The sequence below is a fragment of the Phacochoerus africanus genome, chromosome 1, assembly GCF_016906955.1.
Source record: "Phacochoerus africanus isolate WHEZ1 chromosome 1, ROS_Pafr_v1, whole genome shotgun sequence".
In the NCBI taxonomy this organism is placed as follows: Eukaryota; Metazoa; Chordata; class Mammalia; order Artiodactyla; family Suidae; genus Phacochoerus; species Phacochoerus africanus.
The window spans coordinates 201,150,058-201,162,820 of NC_062544.1; the positions used below are offsets into that span (position 1 = coordinate 201,150,058).

General features: G+C 38.6%; 1 protein-coding gene across 6 annotated transcripts in view; it reads left to right on the forward strand.

Moving 5' to 3' along the window:
- ATP11B (ATPase phospholipid transporting 11B (putative)) overlaps nt 1-12,763 on the forward strand; it is a 139,582-nt gene that overhangs the window by 41,922 nt on the left and 84,897 nt on the right. For 5 of the 6 annotated variants that reach the window (XM_047787270.1, XM_047787231.1, XM_047787221.1 and 2 more), the window contains 3 exons: nt 8,238-8,345; nt 9,085-9,213; nt 9,799-9,902. In XM_047787270.1, the coding sequence (XP_047643226.1) occupies nt 8,238-8,345; nt 9,085-9,213; nt 9,799-9,902 (341 nt within the window). Of the gene's footprint in view, nt 1-8,237; nt 8,346-9,084; nt 9,214-9,798; nt 9,903-12,763 lie in introns of those variants that run through there. The other variant, XM_047787260.1, reaches the window with a different exon arrangement.

The following is a 12,763-nucleotide window of genomic DNA, read 5'->3' on the forward strand; positions in this document are numbered from 1 at the left end:
CATATAGTTAGTTGTAGTAGTCTCTTAACATCTTTTGTATTTCTGTGATGTCTGTTGTAACTTCTTTTCCTTTTCTTTTCTTTTTTTTTTTTTTTTTTGGCTTTTTAAGCCTGCTTTTGTGGCATATGGAGGTTCCCAGGCTAGCGATCGAAGGGGAGCTACAGCTGCCAGCCTATGCGGTAGCATCAGCAATGCAGGATCCGAGCCTCGTCTGCGACCTACACCACACAGCTCATGACAATGCCAGATCCTTAACCCACTGAGAGAGGCCAGGGATTGAACCTGCAACCTCATGGTTACTAGTCAGATTCATTTCCACTGGGCACAACAACAGGAACTTCATGATATTCATTATTTTAAGGTCTATTTTGTCTGATGTGAGTATTGCTACTCCAGCTCTCTTTTGATTTCTGTTTGCATGGAATATTTTCTTCCATCCTCTCACTTTCAATTTATATGTGTCCCTAGAGCTAAAGTGGGTCTCTTGAAGACAACATATGTATGGGTATCCATTCAGCTAGTCTCTCTTTTGGTTGGGGCATTTAGCCCATTTCATTTAAGGTAATTATTGGTACGCATGTTCTTACTGCCATTTTATTAACTGTTTTGGATTTGTTTTTGTCGTTGATCTTTTTTCTTCCCTCCTTCTTTTGTTCTCTTGGGGTTTGATGACTGTCTTTAGAGTTGTATTTGGATTGCATTTTCTTAATTGTGTGTGTATCTATCGTAGATTTTTGGTTTGCAGTTACCATGAAGTTTTGATATAGGAATCTATACACACAAGATTGTTTTAAGTTGTTGATCTCTTAACTGCAAATGCATCTCTAGTATTCTGCATGTGTACCCTCCTCACGATTTCTGGTTTTAGTAGCATATTTGTGTGTGGAAAATTTCTTCTCTCTACTATATGTATGCCTTTACTGGTGAGCCTTGTCATTTGTAATATTTTTGTATCTAGTTATGGCCTTTTCTTTTCCACCTAGAGAAGTTCTTTTAGTATTTGTTGTAAAGCTGGTCTAGTGGTGCTGCATTCTCTTAGCTTTTTATTGTCTGTAAAGCTTTTGATTTCTCCTTCAAATCTGAATGAGAGCCTCACTGGGTAATGTAATCTTGGTTGGAAGTTTTTTTCTTTTCATCCTGTTAAGTGTATTATACAACTCCCTTCTGGCCTGCAGAGTTTCTGCTGAAAAATCAGCCAGTAGCCTTATTGGGGATTCCCTTGTATGTTATTTGTTTCTTTTCCCTGGCAGCTTTCAATATTTTTTTCTTTAGTTTTGATCAGTTTGATTAATATGTGTCTTGGGGTATTCCTCCTTGGGTTTATTTTATATGGTATTAATTGTGCTTCCTGGATTTGAGTGAGTGTTTCCTTGCCCATGTTAATGAAGTTTTCATCTATTAGCTTTTCAGATATTTTCTCTGGCTCTTTCTCTTTTTTCTCCTTCTGGCACTGCTATAAAGTAGATGTTGGTTTGTTTAACTTTGTCCTGGAGTTCTCGTAGACTGTCTTCATTTCTTTTCAATCTTTTTTCTCTTTTCTGTTTTGCATCAGTGATTTCCAGTAGTCTGTCCTCCACCTCACTTATTCATTCTTCTGCATCCTGTATTCTGCTGTTGGTTCCTTTTAGTAACTTTATTTTATTTATTGTATTTTGCATCTCTGCTTGCTTAATCCATAAATCTTCTCTTTGTTCAATGGTTCTTATATCAGTCTTTGCCTCCAGTTTATTTCTAAGATTTTGAATCATCTTTAGTATCATTAGTCAGAAGTCTTTTTCATGGAGGTTGCTAATCTTCAGATCACGTAGTTGTTTTTCTGGGGTGTTTTTTGTTTTTTTTTTTTTGCTTTTTATGGCCACATCCCCCTGAGCATATGGAGTTTCCCAGGTATGGGTCGAATCAGAGCTTCAGCTGCCAGCCTAATCCACAGTAATGCGGGATCCAAGCCTCGTCTGTAACCTACACCATAGCTCACGGCAGTGGCAACACTGGGTCCTTAACCCACTGAGCAAGGCCAGGGATCAAACCCACAACCTCATGGTTCCTAGTCTGGTTCGTTTCCACTGCATCACGACAGGAACTCCTCTGGGGTTTTTTCTTATTCTCTTATCTGAGTCATAATTCTCTGCCTTTTCAATTTGTATAGATTTTTGGTGTGGTCTCCTTTTTGCAGACAGTAGGGTTGTAGCCTCTCTTGCTTCTGCCCCCCTTGTGGCTGAAGTTAGTGTGGGGGCTTGCTGCAGGCTTCCTGATGGGAGGGACTGGTGCCTGCCCACTGGAAGGTGGAGTTGATTCTTATCCCTCTGGTTGGTGGGGCTTTGTCTCTGGGTGAGATAAGAGGTGGCTGTGTGCCTGGGGTGCATTTGGGCAGCCGGTTTGCTGGTGGGCGGGGCTGCCTTCCCACCCTGATTATTGTTTGGCCTGAGGCTTCTCAGCCCTGCTGGGTGGGGCCAGATTTTTCCCACTTGGCCTCCTCTAGAGGAGCACGCGCTGATGATTACTCCTAAGACCTTTGCCTCCAGCATCCTTCCCTCACAATGAGCCACAGCCACCCCCTGTTTTCCCAGAAGATCCTCCAGGAACTGCATTCAGATCTGACGCAGGTTCCTATGGAGTCTCTGCTTTGCCCTGGGACCCAGTACACACGAAAGCCTGTGGGCGCCTTTCAAGAGTAGAATCTCCGTTTCCCCCAGTCCCGTGGAGCTCCTATGCACGAGCCCTGCTGGCCCTCAACACCAAATGCTCTGGGGGCTCCCCCTGCCAATGCCCGATCCCCAGGTATGGGAACCTGACATGGGGCTCAGAACTGTCACTTCTGTGAGTGAGCCTCTGTGATACAGTTACTTTCCAGTCTGGGCGGCCCACCTGGACCTGGTGTGTACGGGGCTGCTTATGTTGTGTAATTGCACCTCCTGTGGTCTTGATGTGGCCTCCTCTTTGTCTTCTGGAGTAGGATGTCTTTTTTTGATAATTTGCAGTCTATTTTGTTGAAGGTTGTTCAGCAGTTGGTTGAAATTTTGTTGCTTTTATGAGAGAAGATTAGCTGCAGTCCTTCTACTCTGCCATCTTAACCCTTTCACCTATTGATCTTGAAATTATATTAAAATCTAAGTAATATGTATGATATCGCTTATATGTGGAATCTAAAATATTGCACAGGTGAACCTATCTAGAGAGTAGAAATAGACTCACAGACAGGGAGACTAGACTTGTGGTTGCCAAGGGGGAGGGGGATGGTCTGGGGGTTGGGATTAGTATATACAAACTATTACATGTAGAATGGGTAAACAATGATGTCCTGCATGGGGACCTATATCCAATCACCTGTGAAAGAACATGGTAGAAGATAATATGAGAAAAAGAATATATATTATGTATAACTGGGTCACTTTGCTATACTGCAGAAGTTGACAGAACATTATGAATCAACTATAATAAAATAATTTTTAAAAATCTAGGTATATTAGTTCCCGCTGTTGCACAGCAGGTTAAGAATCTGACTGCAGCGGCTTGGGTTTCTGTGGAGGTGAGCACAGTGCATTAAAGAATCCCATATTGCCTCAGCTGCGGCATAGGTCACAGGTGTGGCTCGCATTCAGTCCCTGGCCCAGGATTTTCCATTTACCATGAATGGGACACAAAAACATCTAGGTATAGAAAACAGGATTACTGGATAAATATGACAAGTAAATTTAAAATTCCTAAGAGATGTCACCTCAAAATATTTTGACAGCGGCTCAGTTATATAGAATTGATTCCTTCTTCCTGAAAGAGTTAATTTTGAATTTTAATGTGTAAGTATGATCATTTTCATTTTATAAGATTTAGGGATAAGCTTTAAATTGACATGGAAACCAAATTGGCATACATTTTATAATTTTGGGTTTTAGTATGTCCTTCCTTACATGAAAAAGGTAAGGAGAATCTATAGATTAATAGTTACATTATTTATGTAGTGTACCAGAATATCATGCTACTGCTATAAGTTTGATTTCTCTCTCATAATTATTCTATCGGAGACTAGAATTTGTGTAAGTCAGTAAGTATCCAAATCACTTAGTACAATTTCACATTTACCTGGTTTTTCAGATGTCATTTATTTCATCAAAGTAACACATAATTGTGCCTTGGACCTCATTTCTATATGTAGTTTCCTTGTAGATGATTTCATCCAATCTAGTGATTTAAGGTCCCGTTTATATGTTGATGATTCTCAAATGTATGTGTATCCTGAAACTGTACTCTGAACTCCAGATACATATATACAATAGTTTGTGCTTGGAGATACAGCTGTTTCCACTTAGATGTCTTAGGCTTTTCCTGATCACTATGTCATGCTCTCATTTCCTCCTGTGGTCTTTTTGCTTCATATCGTTTGTTACTACCTATTGTTCTGTTGAATAAGCGCTTGTTTATTAGTTTGTATACTACCTTCATTTGAATGTTTAGTTCTGTGAGGGCAGACTTTAGGTCCTGTGACCAGAATAAGATTGTGCACATATTTAACCGTTAGTAAATATCTGTTTCATAGATGAATAGATGAATATTCATTTCTCGTGAATATTTTTTATTTTTTTATTTTTTCATTTTTTATTTTTTTTTGTCTTTTTGCTATTTCTTTGGGCTGCTCCCGCGGCGTATGGAGGTTCCCAGGCTAGGGGTCGAATTGGAGCTGTAGCCACCAGCCTATGCCAGAGCCACAGCAATGCGGGATCCGAGCCGAGTCTGCAACCTACACCACAGCTCATTGCAACGCTGGATCCTTAACCCACTGAGTGAGGCCAGGGGGACCGAACCCGCAACCTCATGGTTCCTAGTCGGATTCGTTAACCACTGTGCCACGATGGGAACTCCTTGAATATTTTTTAAAGCAGTGTTAATTGTTGCAGTATTTCCATGGTTTCCTAGTATATATTTGGCCAAATATATAGACTGGTTTTAATTGGAATGTGATCTCATTACTGAGTTGAAAAATGTTGGTGAATTTATATCTACAAAATGAGAGGCTTTAATGTAATGATAATAACTTACAACCTATCTCCTGAAATGGGTTGGGTTAAGTAAAAAAAAAAAAAAAATCTAAAGGTAGGAAGCAGGAAGATTATACCTAAAATCTGTGTTAGTATGGCTATTGCAGTTTAGTATTGAGTTGAGAACGTCTTGATAACTAATGCAGAATGGAAAATATGAACATTCATGTAATTTTCAAAGAGAAAATTTGGGAGTTCTCATCGTGGCTCAGTGGTTAACAAATCCGACTAGGAACCGTGAGGTTGCGGGTTCGATCCCTGGCCTTGCTCAGTGGGTTGAGGATCCAGCGTTGCCATGAGCTATGGTGTAGGCCACAGACATGGCTCGTATCCCACGTTGCAGTGGCTCTGGCGTAGGCCGGTGGCTACAGCTCTGATTAGACCCCTAGCCTGGGAGCCTCCATATTCCACGGGTGTGGCCCTAAAAAAGACCAAAAAAAAAAAATTTCGATCTATCAGGATTTTCTCCCTTTCTCAGAAACAGTTTCAGAACTGAATTTTCTCTTGTGCAACTACTGTATTTAACCTTAGCTTATTTAATAAACATAAAATATACTACAATGTACTGTTCAGATTTTATATTCCTTATGGTGGATCAATAGAACAAATTTTTGAAAAATTGTAAAAATTCCCATGTCCTACTCTTACCTTCTTCTCTCCTTTAGTGTGCCTTTGAACTTACATCAGAATAGGAAAAGCATTGTTACCAGTTGTTCATTCTTTCATGTGAATAACGTTGTTAGATGTTTTTTTTAACTTCTCCCGACTGTATATGCATATTAAATCTTCTTGTGTAATATAAGACATAGTGTTCTGGTAAATATTATAGTCTTTGTTTTATATGAACTTAAAACCTATGAAGTAGAAAAGATAAGTCCAAATACAAAAATAATTATAGTTTAATAAGATAGTATAAGAGCCAAAGAACTAGCTGTAGGTGATCAGAGAATAGGTGGAACTCTTCATCAGGATAATCAAGGAAGGATTCATGGGATAAATATTATTAGAGATGAGACTTGGAATTTGGGTAAAATGGCAGTTGGTAAAGAAGGTGAGATAGAAACAACTTGGGCAAAGGCTCAAATGAAAGAAAAGGCAGGATTTATTTCGGGGAATGTCATATCTGACTAAATGTTTGATCTTGTATAGGAAAGTACTAAAAGATAACATACTGGGGCTGGAGGTTGTTAACTAAATTAGTGAAGCTGGAATATTCTTTGCTGTGAACATTGAGAGTTACCAAGAGGGATTTGAACAGGATAGTGAATTAAAACAATGTTTTGGAAAGTTTAATCTGGCAGTGACACATAGGTTGGATTATAATTTGTGAGCTTATGTTTAAAAAGATGTTTTTTAAATTATTACTCTATTAATGTCATCTGATTATAGAAGTATGCTTTTTGACAGTTTCAGAAAAGATACTTTGACTCTCAATTAAATTTCTCTAAAACTGACATACCACATCATAAATTGAGCCAATATAAGAATATAAAAATGCTTTCCCAAAAAAGCATTTTCCCAAAAAATGCTTTTATTTCCCTATGAAAAACATAGACCTTCAAAGCAGTCTTTAATATTTGCTTTATATTTTATATTTTTAGGTAATAGATGCACATATTTTTTAAAAATGGAAATAGTACAAAGTAACATATAGTAAAAGTCTCTTATGCTCCCATCTCATTTCCTAGTCTCCTCCCCTGAGGGAGCTGTTCTTTGTACATTAGTCCAGATATCTGTACAGAGCATTCACATAGGCAAGCATAAGTTTCTCACAAATAATAGCATAGAATACAACACATTCTGTTCCTTTTATCACTTAATGCTGTCTCTTTGATATTCTGTTTTCTGTACTTGTGTTGTACCTCTGAGTTCTTGAATTTTCTCTAAAATAGCACAAGTCTCTTCTACTTAAAAAAAAAAAAGTCACTCCTTAACATTTTAATCAAAGGATTTCTTGTGAAATGCTTATGTTTCCTTTTTTAATCATGATCTGGTTGACCTACCATATATATTTTAAGTATAGATTATAATTAGCTCTGTTCTATTGTTTAAGAGTGTGAAAAAACTCAACCTAAGTTTCAAAATCTGGTTTTTTTTCTGTTTATCATCTGCAATAATGTCCTGTGAATATATCATTAGTACATAGAAGCAGTAGAACTAAAGATTGAGTAGGTGTTAGGAAAAGGTAGAAATTAAGAGTGACTCCCTAGATTTCTGGTATGCACAACTTTAGTAGATGGTAAGGTCATTTGTCAAGATCAGAAACATTGGAAATAAGGAGTTACTGTCGTGGCTCAGTGGAAGCAAATCTGACTAGCATCCATGAGGGTGCAGGTTCAATCACTCAGTAGGTTAAGGATCTGGTGTTGCCGTGAGCCATGGTATAGATCACAGACACAGCTTGGATCTGGCATTGCTGTGGTTGTGGTGTAGGCCGATAGCTACAGCTCCAATTCCACTCCTAGCCTGGGAACCTCCATGTGCCACGGGTGCAGCCCTAAAAGAAAGAAAGAAACATTGGAAATACAACAGAGTGGGAGGATATCATCAGTTTAGTTTTGAAATGAAGAATGCAGTTGAATATTCAGGTTTAGAGAGATAAATTTCAATTTTGGGTTTTTTTTTTTTTTTTTTTCCTGTCTTCTTAGGGCTGCACCTGCAGCATATGGAGGTCCCAGGCTAGGGGTCAAATCAGCTGTAGCACTGGCCTATACCACAGCCACAGCAGCACCAGATATGAGTTGTGTCTGCGACCTACACCACACCTCACAGCAACAACAGATCCTTAACCCACTAAGCGAGGCCAGGGATTGAACCTGTGTCCTCATAGATGTTAGATTTGTTTCCCCTGAGCCACTACAGGAATTCCCCCAGTTTCAGAATTTTTTGAAGAGAGAGGGATGGAAGAAATCTTGCAGTAAGAAAGTGAAGAGTGAAAAAAGGGCCCATTAAGGTGCCATAGAAGGAGCTTCCTATAAGGAAACTGAGAAGGAGTAATTAGAGAGGTACTCTGAAAATCAGGAGCATGTATGTGATGAAAACCAAAAGAGTTTCAGGTAGTAATGAGATATATGTGTCAGAATAACCTAAAATAATTTTAATGAGTGAAATGTTTGGGGGAAGTTTTTATGTTTCTTTTTCTCATTGATAAAAGTGTCTTCTAATTATACTGAAAGGAGCATTTTTTTATTCTTTTGATGTTTACAGGGATATGAAGATTGGTTACGACATATTTCAGATAATGAAGTAAACGCAGCTCCTGTATATGTTGTTCGAAGTGGTGGCCTTGTGAAAACTAGATCAAGGAACATTCGGGTATGCATTTATTAGTAAATGATAGAAATCAATTATATTTTGAAATCACAAATTCTAATCTGATTATATTTTAGTTGAAAGTTTGCTTTCGTACATTAAAATATTGTGATAGGTGCCCCCTTGTGGCTTAGTAACAAATCCAACTAGTATCCATGAGGACTCAGGTTCAATCCGTGGCCTCGCTCAATGGGTTAAGGATCCAGCATTGCCATGAGCTACAGTGTAGGTCACAGAGGTGGCTTCGATCTAGTGTTTTCATGGCTGTGGTATAGGCCAGTAGCTGCAGCTCTGATTTGATCCCTAGCCTGGGAACGCCCATATGCTGTGGGTGTGGCCCTAAAAAAAAAGAAAAGAAAAAAAAAATATATATATATATAGTGATAGGGCACTTGTTTAGAGCTCAATAGAAATAAGTCCTGTTGGAGTTCCTTTTGTGGCTCTGTGGGTCAAGAACCTGATATAAAGTCTGTGGGGATGCAGGTTCGATCCCTAGCCTTGCTTGGTGGGTTCAGGATCTGGTGTTGCCATGAGTGGTGGTGTAGGTCACAGACGTGGATCGGATCTGGTGTTGATGTGGCTGTGGCAGTAGGCTGGCAGCTGCAGCTCCGATTTGACCCCTAGCCTGGGAACTTCCATATGCCTTGGGAGCTGCCCTAAAAAGACAGGAAAAAAAGAAGAGAAAAAAAAAATAATGTCCTTGTCTTTTGGTATATTCTTTTTTCCCCCAAATTCTTCATAGGTGGGTGATATTGTTCGAGTAGCCAAAGATGAAGTTTTCCCTGCGGATTTGGTGCTTCTATCCTCAGATCGACTTGATGGTTCTTGTCACATTACAACTGCTAGTTTAGATGGAGAAACTAACCTGAAGGTCTGTACATGTATGTTTGAGTGTTGTCTTATATTCTAGTGATACTTTCCTTTGGTTGAGGTAATAAAGTTTGACCTGATAAAAGCAGAAATGTTTTTAATTACTGAAACTTTTAAAATTAAATTTTTTTTTAAAGAAATAATGTTATTATACATTTCCTTCAAGGATAGCCTCACATAGTTAAGACAAGTTAAAAGGAAAAAATATAGAGAAAATATAATCTTTTAATAATTGGTGCCTTTTTAGATGGGGGGGACACATTTAAATTTTTCTCAAGTTTCACTTGATTCACTTTTTTTCCTCTATTAAATTGTTCATAATAAACTTGGAGCAGTGACACAGACTTAATTTCCTTGTATGCAAATGTTCTCTGTAGATAGGTAATCACAGTAGCTTTTTTTGCTACTTGTTATTTTCCATTCTTCTTTCTCTTCTGCCATCTAGCTAAGTGATCTAAAGTATGGATCATACTTTAGAATGATCATAGAATGCTATGATTTCATCTGTAAAAGAGATTTGAAATAGATGATAGCTAAGGTCCCATTTAGATCTTGAAACTATGCAATTTAATTTTTCTTTTTTCAGACACATGTGGCAGTTCCAGAAACAGCAGTATTACAAACAGTTGCCAATTTGGACACTCTTGTAGCTGTGATAGAATGTCAGCAACCAGAAGCAGACTTGTACAGGTATGGTGTGATACTCACCATACTCATTTTAAGTTCTGTTTACAGAGCTCATTTCTACAGTCATAAATATGCAGTAAAATCTTTAGCTAATGGAAGCTGTTATTGGGAGGAGCAAGGCAGGAGATCAGTTAAGGGGGAAAGAGCTAAAAGCAGAATTTGCCAGAATTGAATCTAAAGTATTAATTTAAAAGTCGTGCTTTTATTCACATGTTCCTTCCTGTTACCTTCTACTTTGGTATGAACTGGCTTTATAATGATAGCAGTAAACTTTATAATAGTAGTTGTAAGAGAAACAAATTATTTCCTTAAAAGAAAATAATCTAGAAGTTCCCATCGTGGCTCAGTGGAAACAAATCAGACTAGCATCCATGAGGATGCAGGTTTGATCCCTGGCCTCGCTCAGTGGATTAATGATCTGGTGTTGCCATGAACTGTGGTGTAGGTTGCAGATGTGGCTCAGATCTGGCATTGATGTGGCTGTAGCCTAGGCCGGTGGCTAAAGCTCTGATTTGACCCCTAGCCTAGGAACCTCCGTATGCCATAGGTGTGACTCTAAAAAGACAAGAAAATAATCTAACGTTGTGTGCAGGTTTGCATACATACATTTGTGCTCACTCCGTGAAGACTAGGGCCATGTCTTTGTGTTCACCAAAAACTAACTTCTTTCAACATCATAATTTACTAAATACAATTGAAAGTCATATTACAGTGAGCAATATTATGATCTGTGGAATGGAAACAGCATTTTGTCATTAAAGACTTAGAAGAGGAGTTCCCGTCGTGGTGCAGCAGAAATGAATCTGACTAGGAACCATGAGGTTGCGGGTTCCATCCCTAGCCTAGCTCAGTGGGTTAAGGATCTGGTGTTGCCGTGAGCTATGGTGTAAGTCACAGATGCGGCTCGGATCTGATGTTGCTGTGGCTGTGATGTTGCTGTGGCTGTGGCATAGGCCCACAGCTGTAGCTCTAGTTTGATCCCTGGCCTGGGAACCTCCATATGCTGTGGGTGCAGCCCTAAAAAAAAAAAAAAAGAAAGAAAGAAAACCTAGAGGAGAAACTAAGCTCATTTTTACTCAACAGCTGGTCATAGAGTGTAAATTATAACTGCATTGTAAAAACTGCTCTCATCTTGTCATATTCTCCATGTCCCTCTGTTGGTTGAAATGTTTTAAAATCTTATTAATCATTGGCTTTTTCTTATCTCTTACAAATCTTTGTTCTGGATCCATCTATTTATAATGGATTTATAGTTTCTCTCTAATACTGTAAAAATCTCACATTTTCATCAGTGTCAAATGCAGTATAGAGTTTTCCAATTAACTGTAAAGATTTGGAGTTCTTTGGAGTTCCCATTGTGACTCAGCTCTAATGAACCCACCTAGGATCCATAAGGATTCAGGTTCAATCCCTGTTACACTCAGTGGGTTAAGGAATCTGACGTTACCACAAGCTGCAGTGTAGTTGGCAGACAAGGCTCGGATATGGCGTTGCTGTGGCTATGGTGTAGGCCGGCAGCTGCGGCTCTGATTCAGCCCCTAGCCTGGGAACTTCCATTTTCTGCGAGTGCAGCCCTAAAAAGAAAAAGAAAAAAATCGGAGTTCTGTGTTTTAAGAGCATTTAAATTATAAGATAGATTTAACTGCAAAGAATTCAGTACTTTAAATAAGAGTTGTATATTGCTGTTATTTCCAAGTCTCAGACAAGGGTGAATTATAAGATTATTAAAAACTAGAAAATGATGCAGCATTAAGCAAGCATAAAATTAATATCAGATCAGACATCACTAATGCTTTGGTGGGTAGTTTTTACTTTATTTGGAATATAAGGAGAAAGTTTAAAAAACATTTTAAAATGAGAAATAATTCTGTGTTAAATATAATATATTCCTCTTTATTTTCTCCTTTTCTTTTTCTTTTTTTTTGTCTTTTGTCTTTTTTGTTGTTGTTGTTGCTATTTCTTGGGCCTCTCCTGCGGCATATGGAGGTTCCCAGGCTAGGGGTTGAATCGGAGCTGTAGCCACCGGCCTACGCCAGAGCCACAGCAACGCCAGATCCGAGCCGTGTCTGCAACCTACACCACAGCTCACGGCAACGCCGGATCGTTAACCCACTGAGCAAGGGCAGGGACCGAACCCGCAACCTCATGGTTCCTAGTCGGATTCGTTAACCAATGCGCCACGACGGGAACTCCTATTTTCTCTTTTCTTCTTCCTTATTGAAAGTATATATTTTGTTTTAAATATAAATGTAGGGAGTTCCTGTTGTGGCTCAGCGGTAATGAACATGACTACTATCCATGCGGTTGTGGGTTCAGTCCCCGGCCCACATTGCTGTGGCTGTGGCATAGGCCAGCAGCTGCAGCTCCAATTCAACCCCTAAGCCTGGGAACTTCCATATGCTGCATGTGTGGCCCTAGAAATACACAAAACAAAACAAACAATTTTTATATATATATATATATATATATATATATATATGACTGCTATAGAAGACTTTTGTAATATAAAGATAACTCATAATTAATTATACCATTTTAAAATTTTTATTGCTGTTTTTATTCCCACATTCAACAAATTGAGAACCTATGTACTCAGTATTATAAGATGATAAATAAGGTGAATAAGCATTATTTCCATTCTTTTTTTTCCACATTTTATGTAATTATTCGACTATGCCCATGGCATGAAGAACTTCCTAGGCCAAAGATCAGAACTGAGCCATAGCAGGAACAACACCGAATCCTTAACTACTAGACAGGATTTAGCAGGGTTTTTTTTTTTTTTATCCTTTTACTGTATGCTACATATATGGGAAATATTGAAACCATTTAAAATGCCCAAGTAGGAGAATGCTTAAATGGGT